At 53.0% G+C, this 27,478-nt stretch overlaps 2 protein-coding genes across 3 annotated transcripts; both read left to right on the top strand.

Moving 5' to 3' along the window:
* Nucleotides 1-1,243: 1,243 nt before the first annotated feature.
* LOC120382861 (zinc finger protein 260-like) lies at nucleotides 1,244-11,288 on the top strand. Of its 2 annotated transcripts, none has more exons than XM_039500289.1 (3): nucleotides 1,244-1,297; nucleotides 8,043-8,156; nucleotides 8,480-11,288. In XM_039500289.1, exons 1-3 carry the CDS (start codon nucleotides 1,264-1,266, stop codon nucleotides 10,552-10,554), a joined length of 2,223 nt encoding a protein of 740 aa, XP_039356223.1. In that variant the 5' UTR covers nucleotides 1,244-1,263; the 3' UTR covers nucleotides 10,555-11,288. The 2 variants fall into 2 exon arrangements, with proteins under 2 accessions (XP_039356223.1, XP_039356224.1); XM_039500290.1 differs by having other exon boundaries at nucleotides 8,483-11,288.
* Nucleotides 11,289-19,060: 7,772 nt separating this feature from the next.
* LOC120382913 (maestro heat-like repeat-containing protein family member 1) lies at nucleotides 19,061-26,398 on the top strand. Its single transcript, XM_039500392.1, has 9 exons — nucleotides 19,061-19,258; nucleotides 19,611-19,743; nucleotides 20,094-20,173; nucleotides 20,433-20,538; nucleotides 21,038-21,133; nucleotides 21,841-21,945; nucleotides 22,295-22,430; nucleotides 23,784-23,936; nucleotides 25,817-26,398. Exons 2-9 carry the CDS (start codon nucleotides 19,648-19,650, stop codon nucleotides 25,891-25,893), a joined length of 849 nt encoding a protein of 282 aa, XP_039356326.1. The 5' UTR covers nucleotides 19,061-19,258; nucleotides 19,611-19,647; the 3' UTR covers nucleotides 25,894-26,398.
* The last annotated feature ends 1,080 nt before the right edge of the window (nucleotides 26,399-27,478 follow it).

Genomic DNA, 27,478 nt, shown 5'->3' on the forward strand with positions numbered 1-27,478 from the left:
CCAGGACAATGGGGCTCTCACCAGTTCTCCCAGGGTGAGGGAAGAAGATTAAAAAGGGGGAGAGGGGAGACTGAATGGGGCAGCAGGAGCAGGAAGTGGAGAGGGAGGTTCCCAGCTCTGCCCGGATCCATTCCCTGCACCCCCTGGGCAGACTGACTCTCCTGGGAACAAGGGGCGGAGCTGAGACAGGAGAAGCCAGTTGCTGACTTTGCTGAAGCACCCCACTACTTTGGGGGGGGTGGGGGAGGGCCGAGAGGGAGTTAGAGGGGCTGACACTACAGTGCCAGGGGGAATCCCCTGAAGTGGCTTCGTCGGTTCTGCTCTTTTTCCTGCATTTGGCTCAGAGATGCTGTTACTGGGAGGGTTTAATGGTGCCCCGGGGGGTTCAGTTCTGCCAGGAGGGGCTTGGCCTGGGTGCTAATAAACTAAGTGGGTTTCTTGTCAGCGTGGCAGAGTCCAACGTGTGTGTCTGCCGGGAGAGAGCCTGGGCGGAATTGGGGTGTGACATGGTCTCCAGCCCCTTATGAAACCTGCCCCATCGCCCCTCTCGCCCCGACAGGCTGAGGAATCACTGTCCACATTTAACTCCAGATCGTCCAGGAGGCGGGGAAGGGAAATGGCTGTGATGGAGCCAGCTCAGGTAGGGGATCTTCAGGGAGGGGCTTGGCACGGGGAGGGAGAGGCAGGGAGGAGACAGGGTGCGATAAACATGCTGACCAGGCCTATTGGCAGTGGGGAGGGGAGAACATTCCCCCATTTCTCAAATATGAAACAAACCCCCTGGGCAGGACTGGAAAAACTGACCAGACTCCCAGTGCTGGAGCCTGACCCCTCTGGCCCGAGGCTGCTGTGAAATATGAGGGGACGCTGTTGGGATTCCTGTCCCTGTTCCTGGCTCAGAGCTCGGCTTCCTGTGTCAGCCTGTGGCTGGCAGGCGTGTGGGAATGAGAAGATGCTGCCCTTCTGCATCTGCTGTGGGGGGACAAGGAGCTCTCACCTCCCACCCCATGAAGCCTCCTAGCTGCTCTGAGCAGAGTGCGGGTGAGAATCTGCTTCTCCCGCCTTCCCAGAGCTTCCAAGATTGTTTTCTTTTTCTTTCTTCCTTTCCTGTGAATATTGGGATTGTGGCTGTGGCAGCAGGTGCTGAGTGGGGGACTCTTGTTGTTTCAGATGCCGGTGACCTTTGAGGAGGTGGCTGTGTATTTCACGCAGGGGCAGGGGGCTCTGCTGGACCCCGCTCAAAGAGCCCTCTACAGGGACGTCATGCGTGAGAACTACGAGACGGTGACCTCACTGGGTAAGCAATTCCCGTCCCCTCAGTTAGTCGAAGCCGTGCAGTACTTTAATGGGACAGTGTGGTCGCACACCAGCACTGGGACAGAGCTGCTAAACAACCACCATGAGCAAGTTTCAGCGCAGTAACTTGCTACTGTAGACAAGGCCTAAGTAGTGTATCTCATAAGTGTGCATCTGTACACACTGTGTGGCTAGTGCTGTTGTGTTAATTTCAGGTACACCAAATACATTCATATTTAGAGATGTTTTCAAGGCTTGGGCTTGCTTTAATTGGAGCTCCACACTTCTTATTCCTTGCTGCAGTAATGTGCCAAAAATGTTGTCACGTGTCTGTGTAGCCTTCAAGATCTTACCCAAAGCTGACATTTTTCCTTGTAACGTCTCAGTATCAGATGAGTTTAAAACTCCAGTTCCAACACCAATTGCCACCTAAAATGTATTCTCTTATACCTCTTTTATTGTGTATAGTCCCGTCTCCCCATGGTTGTCGCCAGGCTTGTAATAGAGGTAAGGCCTTTGGCCTACGCTGCAGATGTTGTGCACTCATGTTAATTTGGGTTCTTTCCAACCCGATTGTTTGGTCCACAGTAGTTCGGGCTTTAATTATTTCTCCCCTTCTATATGTGTGTTCATCTGCCATTATTCTTGGTGCAATCTTATATCCCTGAAAATATCCTCCCTCATTCATTTTCCTAAAGCAACTCAATCTTATCATTATGGAAGAATCCACCATCATATCATATTCCCATAATTTGAGAGCCATTGACTCATTCCATCCCACATGAATATTAGCCAAGTCTTGTTCCTGAGTCACGTCTAAGGTGACTACATCAAATCCCAAACTCCAAAAGGTATGATTCAGAGTGCTCACATTCAGACTATTTTCATCATAAAATTAAAAAAAATACTTTGAGAGATACCTATCTCATAGAACTGGGAGGTCTGAAAGGTCATTGAGTCCAGCCCCCTGCCTTCACTAGCAGGACCAAATACTGATTTTGCTCCAGATCCCTAAGTGGCCCCCTCAAGGATTGAACTCACAACCCTGGGTTTAGCAGGCTGATGCTCAAACCACTGAGCTCTCCCTCCCCCCATCATAAGTAAATCTAAACATTAGTTGACCTTCCTCTCTTTGTATGAACAAATATCTCCATTGCTCTTCCAAATTGGTTGTAGGTATTTCCATCTCACATTTTTTTCCATCTTCCCACCATATTTTAAATTTTACCTCAAAAGGTTGCTCTTCACATATGGTTTTGTTTGGTCCTGTTTTTCCCATTCTGGCCCACGAGTAGTCAGATGTGTTATCTCCTTTGCTCAATACCTCCATCCTAGAGGTGCTCCCATATGCATATCCACCTACCCCTAAATTCCCCCGAATATTCAAAAAATATATTTGTGAGAAAGAAACGTAGGGGGAGAGACCATGTGAAGAACTAATTGCAGTAAGTGTAAGTGGGTGAGAGCATGCAGGGAGATACCGCACGGTGTTATTGTAACAACTTAGAACACTCTTTGAGACAGAGGTGGGCAAACTACGGCCCGCGGGACCGTCTTGCCCGGCCCCTGAGCTCCTGGCCCAAGAGGCTAGCCCTCAGCCCCTCTCCTGCTGTTCCCCCTCCCCCGCAACCTCAGCTCGCACGCTCCGCCACTGGCGCAATGATCTGGGTGGTGGGGCTGTGAGCTCCTGGGGCAGCGCAGCTGCACAGCCCGGCCTGACCCGGTGTGCTGTGCTGTGCAGTGGCGGCGGCAGCATGGCCCGGTTCCAGCCGGGTGGCACGGTTGTAGCGCTGCCAGCCACCGGTGCTCCAGGCAGTGTGGTAAGGGGGCAAGGAGAAGGGGAGGGTTGGATAGAGGGTAGAGGAGTTCGGTGTGGTAGTCGGGGTGGGGGTATGGATAAGGGGTGGATGGTTGGGGGAGGAACAAGGGGTTGAATAGGGGCAGGGGTCCGGGGGCAGTCAGGAAGGAGGGGGGGTTGGATGGGGCAGCAGGGGGCAGTCAGGGGTAGGGGTTCCGGGGGCATTCAGGACAGGGAGAAGGGGTGGGAGAAATACAATCAGAAGAGATATGAATAATTCCGGCAAGTGCGTCAGATTTACAGTTGAGGGCGAAGTCATTAGGCCCAGTGAATATGAAAGATCTAGCTGCGTGGCTGGTACAGTGGGCAGAGTTAGGCGGAACGGAGAATTTAAATATGAGAGAATGTTATAAATTGATCAGGGCAGCTGCCACCTGAGAGATTAGACAAGCAGTAGATTGAGTGAAAAATGCTTTGGGGAGGCAGCCAGAAGCACGCAGGCTGGTGCCGCGATTTATTATGCTGTCAGGGAAAGAGAGAGATCAAAGACCCTTAAAGGAGTTATCCAGTGCAGATTACATGAAGCCTGGGGATTCACCCAGGGATTACTTGTTGAGGAGAATAACATTGGGGTTATTGGCTGGGGAAATGGGTGGGTGAGATTCTGTGGCCTGCATTGTGCAGGAGGTCAGACTAGATGATCATAATGGTCCCTTCTGACCTTAAAGTCTATGAGTCTATAATCGGTGACTAACTCCACGGCCAGACATATCACATCTGATTCTTTGATGGCCGTTGATTTGAATAGAGAGAATTTTGGAATCGTGTGTTTGAAGGATTGGACAGGAATTTAGCAGCAATGTCTACTAATTTGGTAAACCAAGCAGCCCAGGATGAGGGGTTAACTGTTATGGATTCACTGGATAATGTGCCAACGAATGATGAAAGGGGGAAGCCAGGTAGAAGGATTGAAACCCAGAGTCACTTTTGTTGAATCAATAACATTCAGACGAGAGTGTTGTAGATCAGGATACCATGAGAGAGGAAGAGGCCATGGTAGAGGAGAAGATGCGCCACCTCAAGGAGATAGAAGGTGGAATAATCAAAATGAGCCCCAGAATGGAGGAGATGGGATTTGAAATATTGCTTGGAGGCAGGGCCGGCTCCAGACCCCAGCGCGCCAAGCACGCACGTGGGGCGGCATTTTGCCGGCAGGGTGGCAGGCGGGTCCGGCGGACCTTCCGCAGTCATGCCTGCGGGAGGTCCAACGGAGCCGTGGGACAGCGGACCTGCCGCAGGCATGACTGCGGAGGGTGCGCTGGTCCCGCGGCTCGGGTGGACCTCCCGCAGGCATGACTGCGGACGGTTCGCTGGTCCCGCAGCTCGGGTGGACCTCCCGCAGGCATGCCTGCGGATGCTCCACCGGAGCCGCGGGACCAGCGAACCCTCCGCAGCTGCGGGAGGTCCACTGGAGCCGCGGGACCAGCGGACCCTCCGCAGTCATGCCTGCGGGAGGTCTACCCGAGCCGCGGGACCAGCACCTCCCGCAGGCATGACTGCTTGGGGCGACCAAATTCCTAGAGCCGCCCCTGCTTGGAGGTATTTGAAATTGAGGATAAGCGGAATGGGAGATGTACTGATGAATTGATTAAAGCAATGCAAAGGATGGAAGAAGAAATGTCTCAGGAGCAGAAGGGAGTTGCAGCTGTGTAAGCTGAGGATTCATAGGAACCTGTTTTATAGGGAAGCACCGATGACAAGTTGCTCCCAGTGTAAATGGGTCCCCAGGAGTGAGAGATGGTAACTAGATGAAGATGGGACTCGAATGGGAGGCCTAGAACAACTGTCATTGTGGGAGACAATGGACCCAAAGGTGCCCTATTGGATAGTGGGGCTGGTGGAAATATTGTAAATAGACATTGTGATTTGACTCGTTATGTGTCTGAGATCATTACAGCAGCTTCCTTTATGGGGAAAGGACTGGCAGGAAAGATGGATCGTTCAGTAGAAATAGCTGTTATACCCAGAGAGCGAATAGGGGGCTTTTGTTGTAAAGAACAAATGCTTCAGATAAATCAGGCGACTTAGCCAATAATATTAGGAACTCCTTTTTTGGCGAGGAATTGGTTGATTTTAGATTTAACGCATGGAGTTCTGTGACGTTTGCCCGACTGGATGGAAGACGCCCTGACAGCAGAGCACACGCCAAGAATATGTGCTGCAGAAGCAATGGAGGAGATTCCACGAAATGTCTGGGTAAAAGAGTTTCCCAATGTATGGACCAAGAATAAAGCAGAATGTGGTAGAATCAAAGCATGTGTTAAAATCGCAGGGGATGACGTGCTACCACAGAGACAATGTAAATACCCCGTGTAGGCAGAGGCAGGAATTGAGAAAATAGTTGAATCACTGGAACAACAGGGAGTGATTGGAAGGGGGAATTCCACACACAGGTGCCCAATTTGGCTGGTAGTAAAAGCTTCAGGAGATTAGAGATTGACAGTGGATTTTAGACAAATGAATAAAGCTACCCCTGCCATGGCACCAATAGTAGCAGATTTGCCTCAAGTCATGACAAGAGTATAGGGGGCCTCTAAATGGTTCTGTCATAGATTTAGCAAATTGGTTTTTTTGCCATCCCGATTCTTGGGCCCGCTTTATGTTTACCTTCACAGGACAACGGTATTTATTCAAAAGAAGTTCCCAGGGCCTCCGCTGTGCTCCAGCTATTGCACACCAAAGTGGATCGGGAGAACGTCACCTCATATGTAGATGACATATTAGTTTGGGGAGAGACTGAGGAGGTGCTGACTGAATGGACTAAAAGGGTGTTGAGACTTATTCAGGGAACGGGTTTTAAGGCTAATGGAGAGAAAGCCCAATTAGTGCAACAGAGGGTGAATTATTCGGGGGTGACCCAAGGGGAGCAAGGAATTCAGGTAGATCAACAAAAGGTGACATCATTGCTGAAATTACCCAGGCCAGTGGATTCTCGTGCATGGAGAATAATGTTAGGGGGGTTTAACTATTTAAGGAAGCGTATTTGGAATTTCGCCATTATAACTAGACCCTTGTGGCATTGATTGAAAAGGAAGTAGAATGGGAGTGGGGGCTTGAACAAGAAAAAGCTTTTTGTGACTTAAAACAGGCGTTGGTACAAGCCCCGACACTGAAATTCCCTGAGATGAACAAGCCGTAGGTGGCCAGCAACCCAACAGGGATTAGCATCAGTCTTGACGCAGGAAACTGATAAGGGAAAGTTAATACCGGTGGCGCAGCCTTCTAGAAGATTAACCCCTATGGAGCAGCGGTTTGGAATTTCTGAAAGAATGTTTAGCTGCTGTGTGGGCCATTGAAGCTTTTGCTTTGACTAGTGGCACAGCCCCTGTTGTAATACAGATACCTCACTCTCCCCGACATACATCTGATCTGGAAAACTGCAGGAGAAAGGAGTTTCCAATACCCGAATGGCCCAAAGGGCTTTGACGTTAACTAGCAGAGATGTTACCTGTGAGAATAACAAACAAGCAGTGTTGTTCCCATATCTCCTCCTGACGGAAGGAGAAGAGCATGAATGCCCACTGCCAGCAACTAAACCAACGTTAGTTGAAGAAGCTCCCCCAGTAGATGAAGCGTTACGCTTTGGAGAAAAAAAGGTTTGGTTCACAGATGGTCGTTCGTACCATGAAAGGTGTAATCAGTATATGGGTGATGCTGCTGTGCAAGCTAATGGGGAGACTCTCTGGATCCATGGGAATGACTTCAGCTCAGGTAGCAGAGATCAGAGCTCTTAGGCCATGTCTACACTGGCGTGTTACAGCGCAGTAACTTGCTCGCTGGGGTGTGAAGAATCACCTCTCCCCAAGTGCAGCAAGTTTGCGCCCTGTAATGTGCCAGTGTGGACAGGTTCCCAGCGCTTGGCACTATTCCCCTCCTCGAGGTGGATTGCATAGAGTGCTGGGAGAGCTCTCTCCCGAGCGCTCGCAGGTGGCCACGCTATCAGATCAAAGCACTGCCGCGGGAGCACATTGCGGTTTTTAGTGTAGACTTAGCCTTAGTGATCTGCTTCAACAGACAAAATAATGTTGCACTTTGGCTTTATGTCTGTCTGGATTCAGACTTTGTGGTACAGGGACTGTTACCCTGAATTTGGATTTGGAAAAAGAACCATTGGGAAGCAGCTGAGGGGGAAAATTTGGTCCAAAAGGAAAATTGGAAATGTATCTAGGATTGGTTGAAAGAACACCTGGAAAAATTAAAAATAAGACGTACTAAAAGTCATCCAAAGGGAGAAAGGGATGAAGAATATTGGAATGATAACGTGGATGTTTTAGCTAAATTAGCAAAACAGGAACCTTTGGGGGTTATGGTAATTACTAGAATTCACAGCATAAAACAGGAGGCTGAACCTAAAGATGGGGAACCTGGAGTATGAAAGGGGGTTCTGCAGTGAATAAGGAAACAGGAGAGGTAAAGTGGGTACCTGATAAACTTCAAAGAGAAGAGATCATTAACCTGTGTCAGTCTATGGCCCACTGTGGAATAGAAAATTTGGTTAAAAATTGCATAAGATGGGCAGCAGTTGAAAATAGACCACCAAATTTGAGATCCTTGTGGCACCAAAGAATTGTAGGGCCGTGGAGTAGAATACAGGTTGATTATATTAAGACCCAAAGGGGGAATCAGTATTTATTAGTGATAGTAAAAAGAATGGGTACTTGTGGCACCTTAGTCCTATAACATATTACATGGATATATGGGTTATATATGTACATATCCCAACATAGCCTGCGTCTCCCAAGGAGGGTCAGTGACCCTGCTCCCATCCTCTGGAATTGAATTATCCCTCAGCACAGGGACAGGTTCCGCTCATGGAATGCCCTTTGTGACAAGTAGTCTCTCAATACTTCCTGCACCCTGATCTGGTCTGATTTCACCCCGCGTATAGGATTTCCCATTCCCAAACCTGAGCTGATCGCCCAGCTGGAACGAGGGGAAGAGCCATGGGTGCCCGATCTCCAGGCCGGTGAGGAAAGAGAGGTTCTGAGATACACCTGCACAGGTGAGGACTGACAGAAACCATCTGGGGAATGAAGGCAAAGTTGAGAATCCCAAAAATATGGTGTTAGTAAGAGCCCACAGTTCTTCCTCATGTCAACAAGGGGGGGGCTGCAGTCAGCAGGTATCGCTCACTGTTTTTCACCCCTCCTGTTAGCTGCAGGAGTTTCCTTCACAGCTTTCTTCCCTGTGAGTGTTTGGGTGGGATCTGGAAGCAGAATCCAATCGCTGATTCTTTGCAACTTTCCTGTGTTGGGTTTTCCCTCTGTGCTATTCCTCTTTCTCCCCAGCACAATGACTCCTGTCTGGATTGTCTCTCTCTCCCAGCAGGTGCTGAGAGAGTCAGTGAGAACGTGGAGGGGAATCATCATGAGGAAGTTCCCGGGGAAGTGGAACCGCAGGGGACCTTTGTGGGAAGAGCTGAAGGGAATTTTTCCCAGTGCTGGGAACAGGGAGAAGCTTGTGGAAATTGGCACACGTCAGAGAGGCTGATGGGAAACCACCCAGGGAAGGAAGTGGATGAATCTATTAACTGTGGGGCAGGAGACAAGGATCCCACAGCCCAGCGGACAAATCCCAAGGAAGAGAAACCCTACCACTACCTGCAGTGTGAGAAAGGATTCATTGTGAGACCACAGCTTGTTACACATCAGACAATCCATGCTGGAGAGAAACCCCTTCAATGCTTGGTCCCTGGGAAAATCTTCAATATCTGCTCAGACTTTAATAACCATGGGAAAAGCCACATAGACGAGAAATCCTATCAATGCCTCGAGGGCAGGAACTGTTTGAATTCAGCACTAATTACACATCAGGTAAACCACACAGGAGAGAGAGCCCACAAGTGCTTAGACTGTGGGGAAAGTTACACACAGCAATCAGACCTTGTTAAACATCAGGCAATCCACATAGGAGACAGACCCCACAAGTGTTTGGATTGTGGGAAAAGTTTCAAAAACACATCAGACCTTGTTAAACATCAGTCATTACACACAGGAGAGAGACCTCATAAATGCTTAGACTGTGGGAAAAGTTACATATGGAGGTCGGAGCTTGTTAGACACCAGGCAATCCACACAGGAAAGAGACCTCATAAGTGCTTAGACTGTGGAAAGAGTTTCACACAGCGATCATATCTTGTAACACATCAGAGGATCCACACAGGAGAGAGACCCCATAAGTGCTTGGATTGTGGGAAAAGTTTCATATGGAGGTCAGAGCTCGCTAAACATCAGAGAATCCACACAGGAGAGAAACCCCATAGGTGCTTAGACTGTGGGAAATGTTACACACGGCGGTCAAGCCTTGTTTCACATCAGGCAATCCACACTGGAGAAAGACCGCATAAGTGCTTAAACTGTGGAAAAAGCTTCATACGGAGGTCAGCCCTTGTTAGACATCAGGCAATCCACACAGGAGAGAAATCCCATGAAGGTGTGGACTATGGGAAAGGTTTCATACAGAGGTCAAACCTTGTTAAACATCAGGCAATCCACATAGGAGAAAGACCCCACAAGTGCTTGGACTGTGGGAAAAGTTTCAGAGACACATCAGCCCTTGTTAAACATCAGTCATTACACACAGGAGAGAGACCTCATAAATGCTTAGACTGTGGGAAAAGTTACATACAGAGGTCAGAGCTTGTTAGACATCAGAGAATCCACACAGGAGAGAGACCCTATAAGTGCTTGCACTGTGGAAAGGGTTTCACACAGCGATCATATCTTGTAACACACCAGAGGATCCACACAGGAGAGAGACCCTATAAGTGCTTGGACTGTGGGAAAAGTTTCATATGGAAGTCAGACCTTGTTAAACATCAGGCAGTCCACACAGGAGAGAGACCCCATATGTGCTTAGACTGTGGGAAAAGTTACACACGGCGGTCAGACCTTGTTAGGCATCAGGCATTCCACACAGGAGAGAGACCTCATAAGTGCTTAGACTGTGGAAAAAGCTTCATACGGAGGTCAATCCTTGTTAAACATCAGGCAAACCACACAGGAGAGAAATCCCATAAGTGCTTAGACTGCGGGAAAAGTTTCATATCGAGGTCAGACCACCTTAAACATCAGAGAATGCACACAGGAGAGAGACCTCACAAGTGTGTGGACTGTGGAAAAAGTTTCATACGGAGGTCAGCCCTTGTTAAACATCAGAAAATCCACACAAGAGAGAGACCCTATAAGTGTTTGGACTGTGGGGAAAGTTTCGGAATCCCATCATCCCTTGTTTTACATCACAGATTCCACACAGGAGAGAGATCCCACAGGTGTTTAGTCTGTGGAAAAGGTTTCATATGTAGGTCACACCTTGTTAGACATCAGAGAATCCACACAGGAGAAAACCCCCACAGTGCTTGGACTGTTGGGAAATTTCCCGCAGAGATCACACCTCATTAAACATGAGAGAATCCACACAGGATCTAAACTTCTCTGACACAGAGACAGAAAGTGTTAAGGAAATTGCATGTAATTGACCAAGATTCAAGCTTTGGAGACATGTTAGAAAAGTGTGTCCTCAGATAAACTAGAGCTTCGAGAGGTAACTGTGTATTGTTAAAGACATGGAAGAAGATGGTAACTGTAGTAGTCTTTGTTTAGCTGTATCTTGTTAGAGGTTAACAATGGAAATAAATGGGTTCCTGTCTAGGGCTGTATTCTGTGAATTCAGAGATCAAAAGGGAATATTAACATTTAGATAAAACTTGGCTGTAATAATGTCATTGTTTGTCTCCTGAAAGTTTGTGGTAAACTGTCTATGAACTGCTTTATGAAGAACCACCTCATGTTAATCCATGTAATTAATTACCAGTGATGTTTAGGAAATAGAAGGTTACTTCAAAAGCCTGTTGTTCAGCCAATGACTGTGTGCTGTCGAGACGCTGCAAAAATGATCCTTTCTTCTCTGATCTGCCGAAGCGTTATTCAAGGTGGGAGTGGGGGAGCGTGAGTCGGAAGACAGAGATCTCCAGTCCCATCTGGAACGCCCTGACATTGAAATTGGACATTGGACTAGAACTTAATGAAATGATTCTGTAAAGGACTCTTTGCAATTCTAAAGCATCATCTCTACAGTGAAACTGACCTAAGGACTCGATGCATCTCTGTATGGATAATGATCGTTTAAGCAGCACACTCTCTCTTTTCTTCTTTTAATAAATCTTAGTTGAGTTAATAAGAATTGGCTGTAAGCGTGTGTTTGGGTAAGAACTGAAGTATTCCTTAACTTGATGGATAATGTATAGGATCCCTTGGGATTGGTGGAACTTTGTAATGTGATGAATAAGATTTTAATGTATCCCCATCATGTTGAAGTGGGCTGTCTGGGAGGGAGCCCAAGGCTGGGTTGCTGTAAGGGAGCTGTGCTTTGGCTCTATGTAGTAGGTAAAGTATTGCAGGAGCTGTTTTGTTGCTGACTTGGTGAATCTAAGTAATGGAATAGCCCCTAGTTTTGAGGATTGTCGGTCCCATTCTTTGCAGTATGCCCTAATTGAGCAATCTCAGTGTGGCCTCTGGGACCCTGGTCACAACTTCATAAATGCCTTGTGTGTGGGGAAAGTTTCATTCAGCCGTCGTGTCTCCCTAGTCCCAACTGAAGGTGGGGGGAGGGTGGACATGCTCTGCATTTCCCCAGCCCAAGGTGTTGGGGGAAAAAATCCCCTATGGCTCTGCAGCCACTTCGGCTGGTGGGGAAACACCCCTGCAGCTCGCAAGCTGCCACCAATGTAGGCTGGCAGGGAGTCCACCAATGGTCCCCAGTCCTCGCGGGCCCACTGCTCCCCACTCTTCCTGGGCCCTGGGGAATGCCCTGTGGTTCCCCACTACCCGCGGGCCTTGTGGGATCCCTCAGTTCCCCAGTCACCATTCGTGCTTGGCACCTCTGGAGTTCCCAAGGGCCCGTTGATGTGGGGTGAATCCCGAGCAGCTCCTCAGGGGCCGGGGGCATTGGGGAATTTCCCCGGGAGCAGGGAGGAAATGGCTCCCCAGTCCCCATGAGTGGGGGGAGGGGGGAATCCCCTGTAGCTCCCTGTAGCAGGGTGGACCCCTGCTCTGGCCCTGAAGGGGTTAAAAACAGCCCTGGGAAGGGGCCAAAGCTGGAGAAAACAGCCTTTAGGCTGGGCTGATTGGGGAAGTGACTGCAGCTGATATCCCCATGGAGAGGAAGTTCTGTCACCAGCCGGGCAGAGAAACAGCTAGGAGGCCCCTACTGGGTTCTCCTGGCTGGGGGGTCCAGCAGGACAAGAAGATTGCATTTCATGGGGCAGGGCTAATTCGATCTAGCCAAAAAAAGCACTACAAGAACCAACAGCTGCCAGCTGAAGCCAGAGAAATTCAAATGAGATGTAGGCACACATTTTTGACAGTGAGGGAGACTAGCCACTGGAACAAATTACCCAGGGGAGAGGTGGAGTCTCTGTTTCCTGGTGTCCTACCATCATAACTGGTTGGGAAGGTGCCTTTTAGTGACTTACAAGCAATTGGGCTTCATATGGCACAAAGTGTGTGAAATTTCATAGCCTGTGAAATAGAGTCCAGATTAGGAGATCAAATTGTGTCATAACCTCTATGAAAAACTCAGTGTGGGGTGCGGAACAGACTCTGCTGTTTTACTGGGTGGCCTGCTTGCTCCCAAGAATCAATATTGAGCAAGTGGGGTGATCCGGGGTGCAGCTCAAACATCCAGCTGGGCTGGCCAGGGGCAGACATCAGGCCTGCCAAGGAAAGGTGGGTGTGGCAGTGACTTCACAAAGGCCTTTGGCAGGAACTCAGCCTATTGGGCAAAGATGATGAGGCGCCTGTGACCTCACAGAGCTCCCTTGGCAACGGCCAGGCAGGACAGGGATGCGGGGCAGGGGGAACCTCAGAGAGCCCTGTAGCCTTGCTGCAGCAAGCCTCCAGCTCGCGGTCTCTCACTCAGGACCAAGAGACGTTGGTGTGCAGGAGATTCTGTGCGTGTGTTTTTCATTCCCTAGTGGATTTGTTTCAAAGACATTGTCATCTGTGTAGAAGGTAAGAAAAAATATAGGCTCTAAGTACAAGATAGGGGACTCTATCCTAGCAGATTCAAAGGCATCACCACCCTCCTAGGGAAAAAGTTTTTGCTAATATCCGAGCCTTCCACACTGCAACTTGAGAGCATTGCTCCTTGTTCTGTCATCTACCAGCTCTAAGATTTCATGAGAATCAATCTTTCGTTAGGAAAATAATTCAAAAATGGAAATACAAAAAGCTTTGAGTGAAATCAACCCCTCCTGATCTTTAGTGTCTGGGGGTGTGGGCCTTGGGGGCCAGACTGAGACCCTCATGGGCTAGTAACAGCCAGGAAGCCAGTAAAATAATTCCAGTTCTCTTAGCATCCAGGCCTCTCTAATCCAAGGAACACCTGAGAGCTGCGGGAGACAGAGGGGTGCTGAGAAGGTCTAACTCATGACTGAAAATACAGAATGTGTTATTGGCTTTGGCTGGGGGACAAGTAACAAATCCGTTGGGATTCTTGCCCCAAACAACAATCACCCATTGTCCTTTAGAGCACGAGGGCCCTAAGACGCCTGACTTGCTCAATCTCTCTCCTGCTAGGGCTGAGAGAACTTTCTCCATCCCCCATGATACCGAGGGAAAGAGAAAAGAAGTGACCTCTTTGGTCACACAGCAAGGTCATGCCAGAGCTAGAAAGAGAAGCATAAGAAAGAAGTTGTATCAAAATGTTTTGCATTTCAAACTAACAGATTTCTTAAACAAAGGCAATTTGATGTGTGGTTAATGAAGTGAAATGATACATTCTTGTCTCCACGAGTTTCTAGATTGATGAACCAGTAGATCTATCCCCTAGTGTTCATCCCTAGATTGAGTGAGGAAAACAAGTTTGCCTGTTTTGTGAATTCCCAATGGCTTTCTTGAATTTCAGCAAACTAGTCGATTGAACTGAACGATTTGAATAAACTGAAAGGAAGACAATATTTTCTGCACCTTTACTGCTGCCCAAAGCTGGGTTAGCATTTCAGCTAACTTTGCTTCCAGGGCCTTAACTATCACATCAGTGGTGTGACTGTCTGAAAAACTTGGCAGTGAACATGTTCTACTGAATGTTATTTTTTCTCTTCTGTTTAAATTATTTAAAAGATTGTCATAAATTTGGCCCTTATCAGAGATTGTCAATTTCTAATGTAATTTTGACAGTGAGGGAGACTAGCCACTGGAGGTGGAGTCTCTGTTTCCTGGTGTCCTACCATCATAACTGGTTGGGAAGGTGCCTTATAGTGAATTACAAGCAATTGGGCTTAATAGGGTGCTAAGAGTGTGAAATTTCATAGCCCATGAAATAGAGGCCACATTAGGAGACTGAATTGTTTCACAACCGATGCCTCTATGAAAAACTCAGTGTGGGGTGTGGAACAGACTCTGCTGTTTTACTGGGTGGCCTGCTTGCTCCCCAGAATCAATATTGAGCAAGTGGGGTGATCCGGGGTGCAGCTCAAACATCCAGCTGGGCTGGCCAGGGACATCAGGCCTGCCAGGGAAAGGTGGGTGCGGCAGTGACTTCACAAAGGCCTTTGGCAGGAACTCAGCCCATTGAGCAAAGACAATTAGTTGGGAATTGGTCCTGCTTTGAGCAGGGGGTTGGACTAGATACCTCCTGAGGTCCCTTCCAACCCTGATAGTCTATGATTCTATGAATGAGGCGTTTGTGACCTCACAGAGCTCCCTTGCCAACAGCCAGGCAGGACAGGGATGCGGGGCAGGGGGAACCTCGCAGAGCTCTGGAGCCTTGCTGCAGCAAGTCTCCATCTTCCCTTTACCAGAGAAAGGTTCTGAGCAGACAATGGCTGGAAGTTGAAGCTAGACCAATACACATTGGAAAGAAGGCGAGGAGCATTTTTAACCTCAGAGTTTGGAGCAATTGACTGAGGGTTGTGCTGGATTTTCCACAACTGGCCTCTTTTAAAATCAAGCTCGTGTGTTTTACTAAAATATCTGCTCTAATTCCTATGGGAATTATTTTGAGGCACATTCTCTGGCCGAAGTGAAACAGAAAGTCAGACGACAGTGGTTTCCTCTGGGCTTGGAATTAATCTGTGACTCGCTGGGGGCGTTTGGAATGTGACCATTTTGCTTCCCTCTTCCTCCTTCCCTCTTGTCCCTTCTTCTCAATTGGAAAATGGGCCACCAGAAAAGCCTGATTTCCACCCTGTGCCCCTTCCATTAGTGCTGTAAGCTGAAGGGCATTGTGACTTGAGAGTGAATTCAGCCAGTCAGTGCTAACCCTCCACAGGTGATTTGCATAAGTCAGTAAATGAGCCTGCAGGTTTCCGTGGGAGCGATGCCCAAGGCAGGGCTCAGGCTTCGGGTTTATGCTCAGGGTTAGTGGAGTCAGGGAGTGACAGGTGGCTGAGTTACCTCTGGTGTCACAATGTTACTGCTCAGGTTCCTCTGCCTGCTGCACCACCTGGGCAGTGACTGTCAAGGGGAAGGTTTTGTGGATTTGAAACTTAGAAACCAGGAAGCGCAGGAGAGGACTGGCTGAGAGAGTTTGGCAGTAAAATGTAGGTTTTGTGGCAATATCCTGTGCAATTGCTACTGGATCCGGGACGGAGACAGCATTCCTGCCCCTCCTGCCACCTCTTAGCTGGGCCTACATAAAAGAGACTAGCTAGAGTTTTGCACACTTGTTTGTTTGAGACTGAGCAAATAAGGCCCAACAAATTACTGCTAGGATGAATTTTGCTGCCTCCTCTCCTTGACTAGAATACAAGCAGTTTCTGATTCTCTCAGATGAAGTAGTTCTTCTAAAATCAAGGGCAAGACCAATCAATGGCTTTTTCACAACCCAACCTCCCCCCAGAAACAGGGGCGGCTCTAGGCACCAGCAAAACAAGCTGTTGCCTAGGGCGGCAAAATGTAGGGGGCGTCCCCTGCCGCCAGGGAGGGCGGGAGTCTGGGTCGGCGGACCTGCCGCCGTCACGGCTGCGGCAGGTCGACCGGAGCCCGGGACGAGTGGACCTGCCGCAGGCATGACTGCGGAGGGGGCGCTCGTCCCGCGGATCGGCTGGACCTCCCGCAGACATGACTGCGGCAGGTCAACCGGAGTCATGCCTGCGCCAGGTCCACTCGTCCCGGGCTCCGGTCAACCTGCCGCAGCGGGAGCTCAACCGGAGCTGCGGGAAGAAGGGACCCGCCGCAGGACCGGGGAAGGGCGGCGCAGCGCAACGCGCTGCTTGGGGCAGCGTGATTTCTAGAGCCGCCCCTGCCCAGAAAGAGATTTTTTTAAACTGAAACTGGGTTTTTAAAATGTATATTGAAAGTTTTTTTTAAAACCTATCAAGTATAAAATTTGAAACGATGACAAGTGATGTTAAGGCCTCTAGTTGCTCCAGCCTATTAAAGTAATTTAAATAAATACCTACATGAAGAAGTCCATGTTTGCTTCCAAGTGTCAGAGGCAGTCAAAGCACTGAACTGTTGGAAGTCAATGCCTAAGCACCGGGGGGTCCAGAAGTTATTGAAACACTCAGCCAGATTTTGGCAGCACTAGCCTCTTCTGCAGGGGCAGAAAGAATATTTTCTTCATTCCAGTTGATGCAGCTACTTCATTCAAATGTAAGAAACTGATTGGGAGTTGAAAAAGGATGAAGGCTTCTTTTCCTCTTGTAATATATGAATAAATGCTAGAGAGGAGGAGATGTGAGCTACTACTTCTAAAATCTGGAAGGACATTATGAGCAGGAACAATCAGTTCAGTGCACGAACTAGAGATACTTCTTTACCTCAGTTTGTTTGAAATGAAAACAAATGGTTCAGTCAACCTTTTTGTTTGTATGTATCCTGCAAAACCAGCAAGTCAACATGTTTGAATGGATCCCTATTCCTTGCATCATAGAAGACTAGGGCTGGACCAGACCTCAGGAGGTATCTAGTCCAACCCCCCTGTTCAAAGCAGGACCAACCCCAACTTCATCATCCCAGCCAGGGCTTTGTCAAGCTGACCTTTAAAAACTTGTAAGGATGGAGATTCCGCCACCTCCCTAGGGAACCCATTGCAGGGCTTCACCACCCTCCTAGTGAACTAATATCCAAGCTAAGCCTTTCACAGTGCAACTTGAGACCATTGCTCCGTGTTCTGTCATTGGCCACCGCTAAGAATTTCATGAGAATCAATCCCTCATTAGGAAAATAACTCAAAAATACAACTACAAAACATTTGGAATGAAATCAATCCACCCTGACCTGTAGTGTCTGGGGGTGTGGGCCTCTGAGGCTAGACTGAGACCCTCATTGGCTAGAACCACCCAGTGAGCCAGTAACAATATCCAGTCCTGTTACCATCCAAGCCACTGCAATCCAAGGAATAGCTGGGGGCTGCGGGAGACAGAGGGGTGCTGAGAAGGTCTAACTCATGACTGCCAACCCAGAGATGTGTTATTGGCTTTGGATGGGGGACAAGGAGCAAATCCGTCAGTCACTACAACAGGTCCCACTTGGAGCCAGGGAGACTGGGAATCGAGTCCTGCTGGCACTTCCCAGCTCTGGCTTTCTGGAGGAGGAGGAAGACCCCAGCTCCCCTAGCTGACCCTGAGGCAACTTCTGGGCCCAAATGGAGGTGGCCTCGGGTACAGCTATGGAGTGTCCCAGGAGTGTTCCGCTAGTGGCATTGTATTGTTTTCACAGCCAGTTTCAATCTCTGGCTTCTACCCCTTGCCCTGCTGTCAGGGCATTGAGCGGCACCCGTTGCCGGCCACCTGGGTGCGGAGATCGAGGAGGCTGAAGGGAGGAGCAACCCTGAGCATCTGCCATCCAGCTCCATCCGATCTAGAGCAAGTAAGTGGAGTTCTCCAGAGCCATCCCCCATGTGGTGGGAATATCCCACCACTAGGGCTCCCAGCCCGTCCCTTGTCAGGGTTTGTTCCCCCGGTTGAGGGTTCCTGTGCCCTGCGGTGGGATGTGTCGGGAGGAGAAATTGCCTCAGCAGAGGGGAGGTGGGCAGGGGAGCAGGCAGGGTCGTTAATGAGAGGCTGCTTTGAAGCCAGACTCATGGCTGCTCCCCACTCAGTTCCAGGATGGAGCGAATCAGGCAGATGCTCAGGAGGAAGGCTGGGCAGGTGGCTCCAGAGCCAGCAGCAAACATCAGCCCAGGAGGAGAGCGGCCCCTCTGTCCCTGCGGGCGGGGAAGAGGCTTGTGGCCAGGGGAAAGGGAGGAGCTGCGTCGCCTGCTGGAGGAGGCGGAAGACAGCAGCTCCCCTAGCTGACCCTGAGGCACCTTCTGGGCAGAAATGGAGGTGGCTCCGGGTTCAGCTGTGGAGGAGAGAGCCAGGGAAGGGCAGGAGCCGGGGAAGGCAGCTCTGGGGCTTCCTTCGCAGGAAGCCAAGGAGCCAGGAGCTGCGCCCCAGGGCCCAGCAGGAGCCGCCAACCACTCTGGCCCCAGAGGAGCCTCCTGCCTGCCCCACCCTGGCACCTGTGGTGCCTCCTCCCAGCCCAGAGCAGGAGTTGAGCAACTGCGGGACAAACACCAGCAGCTCTGTATTCTCCTGCAGGGCCAGCAGCTCCTCCGTGGGGTCTGGTAGCCCTGTGTTGCTAGGCTCCCTCTTTGGAGGTGAGGGGAGACCCAGGGGAAAGGGAGGAGAACTGGGGCAGTGGGGGACTAGTAACACCCTGTGCCCATCGGCTCGCCAAGGCGCCGGGACTGACCCACATGAGCCCCCCTAACACCAGTGGGGGTGGCACAGCCACACCCCATGGCAGGGGATGCTGGGCGGAGTCGGGGAGCTCCAGCCTCCCCTGATCATGTCAGGGGGCGGGGCTGACTGCCACGGGGCCCTGAGGCTGATGGGGCTGAGGGTATCTCTGGGAGGGGCAGGGTGGGGCCCTCGCCGCCATGGGGCTCCTTACAGAGAAAGGCGAAACATGGAGCCTTCTCTGTCCATTGCATCCCCCAGCAGCAGAAGGGATTAAACTTTCTCCTTCCCTTCCTGGTGCAGACACCCCCGGTGCCCAGGTGTCATGGCCTGAGAAGGAGGAGGAACAGGAGGAGGAGGAGGAGGAGGAGGAAGAAGAGGAGGAGGATTTGTCCTCCATCTTGGTGATCCAGCAGCACCTCCAGGGCAGAGCTGAGGTACAAAAATCCCCCAGCTGCGCTGCCCCCCAGTTTGTCCTGCTCCTTGTTCCATCCCCACCCAGGCAGGGGGGGCTTGTCCCAGAGAATCCCTCACCCCCAATGGGGGGACACATCTCCTCTGTTATCTGGCACCCCAACATGGGGACATTTGTCCCACACAGGCCACGGTTTCCGCTCCCCGCAGACACTGTCCCAGTTCCAACCCCCTGTCTGTGCAGGGCGACACTGGTTTCGGGAAGGGGGCGGCTTTCCCTGTCCAACCCCATGGAGGTCCTGAGCCCTGGAGCTGGTTTGGGTTGGGCGGGGAGGTCCCTATGTAACAGGCTCTCCCCCCCCCCCCCACTCCTAGCTGGTGGCGGACAGGGCCGAACAGCTCAGCTTCCTCCATGCTGTGCCACGTCTCTGGTTCTCGGCACAGAAGCAGGGGCGGGACACCCTGGAGCCCCCCGGTCTCCAAAGCGGCCCTCGTGGAGAGCATTGTGGTGAGTGGGAGCCCGTGCTCGGCCCCTGGGGCGAGGGAGCCCGATATGGGAGGAAGCGTTAGTGGGGCCGGAGCGGGAAGCAGAAGACAGGGAGTCCTGGGGCGGAGCACTGGGGAGCAGGGAAGGGGAGAATTGTGACACTGATGGGGAGCTGGCAGTGCGGGAGGGGAGGAGTTGGGGAGAGGGGAAGGAAGTTTGATGGAAGGGAGGAATGGGGGGGCCCAGCTGGTTGGGGGTGGGGGTAACACTGGCTGTTTCTGCAGAGCACTTGGGGCTCCTCCTGGGGAAGTGCCAGTGCGTCTGCAGGGCCTGAGTCTCACATGCAGTTTTGTTTCCTTGGGGTCTCCCAGGAGCTGATTGAAAATCTCCCTGGTCCGTCAGAGCCAAGCTCCATCATGCCCAGCTCCATGGCCGCAGTTTGCAGCCTCAGGTACCAGGACCCTCCCGTCCAGCTGCCCTAACCCTGGTGCTGACCGGGCCCAGAGCCAGGAGTCACAGCTCCTCCCCCGCCTAGGTTCCCCCCGGCTGTGGCTGTTCCCATCCCCCAGCAGAGGAGGCGGGAGCGTCCCCGTTTTCCTGGCCGGGGGGGTGATTTCAGTCCAGGAACATGGGGAGGGGGTCATGTCCATGGCAGTGCCAGCGCCACGCTGGTGCTGCAAAGCGTAACATGGGCTCCTCTCTCCTGCCAGCAAACTGAAGCCACCGCTCGCCCTGGAGCTAGAATCTCGCCTCCTGCGGGCTCTTCTGAACAGGATGTGCACCCTGGGCACTGGGCAGGACACCACACACTTCTGGGTAGGTCCTGATCCTACTTCTCTGGCCCAGGAGCAGGAGCAGGCTCTGGTCCCTGCTCCCTCGCTTTGATGGAGCTGCTGAGAATAGGGGAGGGGTGGGCAGAGCTGGGAACAGGCCCGGGACAAACTGGCAGGGGGGGCCCCTTCCCTCCAGAGAGGATTGTGTTACCCCTCCATGGCTGATCCCAGCCTTCCCTCCTCATTCTCTGATCTCCTGCCTGGACTCTCCCGGCGATCCTACCTCCCACCCATTGCAGTTTGGCTGGTCCTTACTCTGCTGGGTACCAGGCCCTGGACAGAGAACTGCTAAGAACAAGGATTGACAAGGCAGCAGGCATCCGGCCATGAACTCTTGCTAAGTGTCCCTGGAGTGATGTGAATGGGAGAGGCCAGGATGTGCCTTTTGAGTCTTGCCAGGGCTCCTGGAGAATCCTCCTAATTGTCCCCTGACTGGTGTAGCCCCATGTCCCATGACTGACGGGTGATCCCTTTTCTTGCAGGCTCTGTACATCAACTATTCACAGAGCCTGGACATCCTGCTCAGGGGCCTTCTGACAGAGACCCCCACCGTGGAGAAGCTGCAGCACCTCCTGGAGGTGAGTAGAACGGACGGTCTGGGGTGGAATTGCCCCTGAACCCTGTGGGAGGGCAGCAAAGGAGAGACTAGAAGAGCCACGTTTCCATTGTGTCCTCCCAGCTTGGACCCAGCCAGCCACACTTTCCCAGAGCTGTCAGTGCAGGGGGAAGGAGCTGGGACTGAGAGTCAGAGCTCTGCACGGTTGCATTAAGCACTAACAGTGAGCACCAGGCCTGGCTAGGGCCTGAGAGACTGAAACCTCTGTGAGATGCAGGACATGGGCCTCAGAGAAAAGTCACTGGCTCCTCTCTAGGGAGACCCTGAGATACAGGAGGAGCCTCAGGGAATCAGCTCTTATGTCCTAGGGACACTGCAGTTCCCGGAGGGATTGTCCTCAGGGCTGTTCCATCCATCGTACCAAGGCCTTTGCAAGTTGGGTCTGGGGTCCAGGGCATGTGCCTTGATCCTGATGTGCTGTTAATGGATCAGGGGGTCAGAGCAAATAGACCAGCCCCAAGACTGACCATTGTCCCAGCCTGGAGAGACCAGCAGCTTGTGCCCAGCAAGGCGTGGGCAGTGTCATGAACCCCCTTTTCAAACTCTGCGACCAGGGCTCGGCTACTCCACCCTGAGCACAAAGTCTCAGCCCCTTGGGGAGGGGGAGAGGCTGGTTTGTAGAGCATGTACGCCTGCCCGCTGACCCTCCCCGGCTTCCTTCTCCCGCAGCACGTCCATCCCTCTCTCCTGTCAAACAACACCCAGGAGAGAGCCAGGGCAGTACAGACCAGTGTGGCCCTGCTCCAGTTTGCCACCTCCCTGCCTGGATTTGACGTAAGTGACCTTTGACCCCAGCATCCTGCAGAATCAAGTTCCTCATCCCCTGGCTAATTGGTCCTCCTGGGTCCGTAAGGGACTGCGTTCCATAGGCCGCTGGCTGGCAGGGTCGTGCCTGGCCTCAGGGCCCTTGTTATTCTGGAGCCGCGAGGCAGCGACTGCTCAGCGAGGGCCCGTGCCCTGCTTCTTTTGCTCCAAGCTCCCTTGGGGGCAGAGAGGAAGAGGGCTGTCGCTCCTGTCCCCCAGGGCCTCCTACAGAGGGGTGGGAGCAGAGCTCAGGTCCAGGGGCACTGGGGAGCTGAAGGGAGAATGGTGATGGATTCCCCTCTCCTCCTCCTTCCACCAGACCTCCTCCGCCTTCTCCAAGGCAGGTGAATTCGTGCTGCAGCTGGGTCTCTGTATATCCCACCCAGCCAGCGACATCAGTCGGCAAGCCAGGGGTGGGATATATTGGCTTTACTGGCTCCTGCTTCAGAAGAGGGGTAAGAAACCCAGCTGGGCAATGGGACCCCATGGAAACGAGCCTCTGGGAGACTAGCTCCAGCTGGCCATTGGGACGCCTCTAGAACTAAGGCCTCTCTGCTTAGACCCGCTGTAGCGGGGAAGAGGAACCCCAATAGAAACAAGGCCCCTCCTTTGAGACTCCCTCTGCTGGGCAATGGGACCCTACAGAAAGAAGCCCCCTCCTCTGAGACCGACCCCAGCTTAGATGGTGACTCTTTCTCTCCCCCTCTCTCTGAATTAGGGAGATGAGTGTGAAAGTGCCAAGGAAATTGGCTGCTTTATCTCATAGCCCGGCTCTGTTCCCCAGCCCAGGGAAATCAGCCCACCCCGTACGGGGCAGCCAGCTCATGAGGGGACAGGAACGGAACTATTGAGACACATGGAGGGAAAGAGCCCATCATGAGGGCAGGGGCAGGAGCAGGCACCACAGGGGACGGACACAAAGCTTGTAGGGTGTCACCAGTCGGGTAGCCAGGGCCAGATCCTGACTTCAGTGGGTGTGGGGGGTTCTCAGTATTAGACACCCCCATGAACAGGCACCCACTCCCAGAGCACAATGACCATAAGGGTCACATGATTACTGTGATGGCTGAAACAAATCCCCCTTCTGGTACTAACCCGCCTGGCATGGACCCTGCGATTCCATTGGGCTGCGGATGCCACGAGGAGCCTGGCCAGTATGCACCCAGAAGGAAACAGGCACTGAAAGCGGAAGGCCAAACCTCCCCAATGAGTGTGTCTTTCTCCCCCAGGGCTCAACACCAGAGAGGCCCCAGACCTGTGGTGCCGGGGCGGGCTCCATGACCCCGAGCGCCTGGGGTATAGAAATCTGGCCAGGGTGGGAGAGGTAAGGACTCTCGGCCGGTGCATTGCAGTAGCTCAGGTGTGGAGCTGTCTCCCCCTGCAGTGAGTGTGTCATGGACACAGGGCAAGCGCCTGCTCCTTATTTCCACAGAGTATGTGAGGCTCCTGGGAATGTCCGTGGGGTGAGGCTTGGGAATGAACCAGATCTAAAAGACCCCGAACCTCTAGCGGGTGAGCTGCAGGAGCTGTCGCTGCTGGGAGCAGCAGGGGTCCTGGGCTGTCTGTGTGAGCTGGGTTCCAGAGCGCACAGACACATTCCCAGCATCTCATGGCACCTGCGGTGAATCCTGCTCCAGAAAGAGCTTTTTGAGGCCTCAGTGCCTGCAGCCTCCTACTGAAGGGGGTTCCTGGTCCATGGGACCCCAAAGGTTGGCTGCCCCAGGACTCTTCTCCACCTTGTGAGACACTCAAGGGATTTGGAGCCTGGTTCTGGGCCATTGTAAGGGCTCTGGTTCTTTTGGTTTTAGGTCTTTGGCGAGCTCTTCACGGAGGAGCAGAAAAGATCTTTCCTCGAGGCGGGGCTGCTGGCCATCCACGACCCCCTAGTCTGCGTCAGCCAGGCTGGCCTGGTGCTGACCTATTCCATCTTGGGGGAAGCCGGCCAGCTGCTAGAGGACGAGGTAACCAAAGAGGGGTCAACTGGGGAGGGAACCCCAGGGCCTTTCACCTCCAGGCCATTGAAAATCACTCCCATCCCATCCCCATGCGCTGACCAGGGAGCAAGGAGAGGGTGACCCCAGACAGGTGCCATTGGTCGGTGCCAGCTTGTCCCCTGAGCAGCTCAAAGCAGGGCAGACCCAGCTCCCCAGCAAGGCTATTTCCTAACAGGCGTCACATCAGCACGACACACTGCCGTTGCTCATGCTAGGGGCTGCCAACTCCCCTAGCCACCTCTGTGAGCCTTTCATCCCCCTCCGGGCCTCAGGCCGGTTCCTAGAGCTCTGGTATCGTGTTATCCCAGCCCCCACCTGCTCTGGGAGAACTGGAGGAGTCAGTCAGCAGAGGCTGCTTAAGTGCCCCATTCACCAGAGCCACTGCCCATGGCATCACGTTAAGGACATTGGGATCCCTTGGGGAAAGGTGTCCACTTCCTCTCACCCCCCGGCACTATTGCCCAAAGCCTCCCAGCCCCTCAACTGGAGGGGGCGAGGGTGGCTGAGGGGACTCTGGGGAGCGGAGCTGGATTCCCGCTGGGTTGGGAGGTAGAACAGCTCTCAGGGGGGGAACTGAGAGGAGTGGGGGCAGGAGTTCATTCCACAATGGTGGGAGAGGGGATGGAAGTCACTAGAGAAGAGAGAAGATTTCATCTCGGGGGTTGGGCGGGGGAATCCGTCCCTCAGACGTGGGGAGGAAATGTTGCTGGCTCCCAGTGCCATAGTTACCTCGGAGATTGCGTGTCTGATCTCTCCTGATTTGCCTTGCCTTGCAACACAGGACACATCATCACACAGCTGTTTGGTCCAGCTGTGGTCCATCAGGGGGGAAGCCCTCCAGGGCCTGCAGTGCTGGGTGGGCCCCGTGGGCCCCCCCCCTCGCATGACCAGCTCCCCCCCCCCCCCCGCCGCAGTGCTCTGTCTCACTGTGCCTGGGGGGGGGGGGGGGGGGGACCATAGAGCCCCCCGCAGCACTGAGAGAAACCAAGGCCGAGCACCTCGCTCTGGACACCCTGCCCCACCCCGACCCCTGGAGCTGGGGCCAGGCCAGATACTGGTTGGGAAGAATCAGGCTGTGGGGCTGGCCCAGAAGTGAGAGCTTCCGCAGACCCTCACCCAGGGGTTGTGCTCAATAGCCATTGCAGTCTGGGAGGGGGTGGCCTGACATGGGGCCCCTCCCCCGTCATCACTGCTCAGACCTTCCCATGGCCCCTGTCACCCCTGACGCAGCGAATGTCCGACCATCCCCCACCTGGGGCCCAATCCACCCACCTGGTATCTGAACCCTTCCCAGCCGGGAAGGAAACTCCCCCCGAACACCCTGGGGCAGGGGAGGAGCCTCCCCATCTGGCAGGTGGGAACTGAGATGCAGAGGAAGGGCTGTGGGCCTGGTCACACAATCCTGGGTGTAGATCTGGGAAGTGGACTGGGTCCCAGCCTAGAGCCTTTCCCCCAGGGGCACCTTCGCTTCTGCCCTTTAGTCTCCCCTCTGGCTAGGGGGTCTGTGAGTGTGAAATGAACAGGGAGGGTGACGGGGTCCTGGCACACAGCCTGGATGGGAGCTCCCCTTGGCTTGGAGCCCAGGCTCAGAGACATCTTTGTCACCCCGCTGTCCTTCTCTTATTGCTAGGAAGGGAGTCCCCCGATGAGGGGTCTCCAGGGCTCCAGTAAGTCATCCTCATTCCCGCCCGCATGTACCCCCTGCCCTGCCCTGGCCACCAGTTTCTCGCTGTTGACTCTGGCTGGGCTCTTGACTCCGGTCTCTGGCTATGATTTTGGCCTGACCTTTCTTGGCTCCAGATTTGGGTTCTGAATCCCGGCTCAGTATTCTCCTTGCCTTTCTCTAGCCTCGCTCCAGGCCCTCCACCCACCCACTCCAGCACTGCCTCCTCCTCCTCCTCCTGATCTTCCCCAACCCCTCTGATTTCGACTACACGGATTCGACCTTTGCATGGATACGGACTTTGGCTTGTACTTCTGACCACCCGGCTTCGACCTGTGGCCTGGACATGGACACTGGCTCCGGTTCTGCCTGGACATACTCAACACCCGGCAGCAGTAGAAAGGCCCCCACCATTAATCAAAGCCTAACCCCACCCCATGACCCCTTAGTCCCTCCCACCTGTCACCAGAAGTCCCGCCCCATGGGGGTATTTCTTCGTGGTCAAGGCGGCCACATGACTGGAAGCCAGGTGTGTCATGTGACCCCTCTAAGAACTCCTCCCACCACCCTCTACCAATCAGGATGGGTTTCATCCTGGAAGGACCACCCCCAAGAGGAGATTTGACCAATCAGGGCGAGCTCTGGGGTGGAAGGGTGACCCGTCCCGATGTGGGTCTTGTGACCCCTCTAGGAACTCCTCTCACTGCCCTCGACCAATTAGGATTGGTTTTGTCCTGACAGGACCACCCCAAGAGGAGATTCTGACCAATCAGGGTGAGTTCTGGGGCAGGGTGACCCGTCCAGGAGTGGGCTGTTTGACCCCACTAAGAACTCCTCCCAGGGCCCTCTGCCAATCAGAGTGCAGCACCATCACCTCATAAGTCCCAGTGCTGGACGGACGAGGCCATCTCTTACCAAGGACACATGGTTTAGAAATCGTGGGAAGGCTGCTGAGAGGAAACCTGGACTCCTTCACCACCCCCGTGAGAACTTTGGACTCTGTCTTCGCCCCGAGGGTCTTTGACCATCCGCGGAGAAAGCGCTACATCAGCGACAGTGCCGAGGAGGAGGAGGGAGCGACCGAGGGGAGCCCTTCGGCTCAGCTGTTGATGGATACGCCGGAACCCGAACCCAAAACCCAACTGCTTGTGAGACACCCCAATGAGCATGGTGGCCTCTCTTTGTCCACCCCCTTAGAGGTGGAATGTGATTGCGGCTCGGGGGAGTCACCGGCGCACAAGGTGTACACAGGTAAAGAAATGATTAAGTCAGGGGTGAAAGTAACTTCCAGGACTTACCGGTACTGCCGGAGTCCTGAGGGGGCATGGCCTCAACCGGAAGAGGTGGGGCCTCTCAATATTTAAAGGTCCTGGAGCATCAGCTGTGGCTGGGAGCCCCAGGGCCTTTAAATTCCCCCCGCAGCTCTGGCAGCCGGGTTCGAGTGTGGATTTAAAGGGCCCAGAGCTCCCATGGCTGTGGGGAGCCTGAGCCTTACCCAGCTGGAGCCAGGATTTAAAGGGCCCGGAGCTCCTGCCGCTGCGGAGAGCTCTCAGCCCTTTAATTCCCTGCCCCAGCCTGGGTGCTGGAGCTGCAGGAGGGGGGGGGGAATTAAAGGGCTCTGGGATCTACGCAGCCATGGGGAGCGCTGAGCCCATTAAATCCTGGCCCCAGCCCAGCTGCTGGAGCTGCGGGGGGAGGAGCGGGGAGATTTAATGGGCTCTGGGTTCCCAGCAACCGCCGGAGCTCTGAGCCCTTTAATTCCCGGCCCCAGCCCAGCTCCTGGAGCTGTGGAGGGGATTTAAGGGCTCTGGGCTCCCCGCAGCCATAGGAGTTCTGAGCCAGAGAT

Source organism: Mauremys reevesii, linkage group 15 (assembly GCF_016161935.1).
Source record: "Mauremys reevesii isolate NIE-2019 linkage group 15, ASM1616193v1, whole genome shotgun sequence".
Taxonomy (NCBI): Eukaryota; Metazoa; Chordata; order Testudines; family Geoemydidae; genus Mauremys; species Mauremys reevesii.

Coding starts and splice junctions, on each gene's coding strand:
- LOC120382861 (XM_039500289.1), top strand. CDS start 1,264: ATGCGTGAGAACTACGAGACGGTGACCTCACTGG. Junction 1,298..8,042: donor CGAGACGGTGACCTCACTGG/GTAAGCAATTCC, acceptor CCCCGCGTATAG/GATTTCCCATTCCCAAACCT. Junction 8,157..8,479: donor TCTGAGATACACCTGCACAG/GTGAGGACTGAC, acceptor TCTCTCTCCCAG/CAGGTGCTGAGAGAGTCAGT.
- LOC120382913 (XM_039500392.1), top strand. CDS start 19,648: ATGCTGTGCCACGTCTCTGGTTCTCGGCACAGAAGCAGGGGCGGGACA. Junction 20,539..21,037: donor AGGACACCACACACTTCTGG/GTAGGTCCTGAT, acceptor CTTTTCTTGCAG/GCTCTGTACATCAACTATTC. Junction 22,431..23,783: donor GCTCCTGCTTCAGAAGAGGG/GTAAGAAACCCA, acceptor TTTTGGTTTTAG/GTCTTTGGCGAGCTCTTCAC.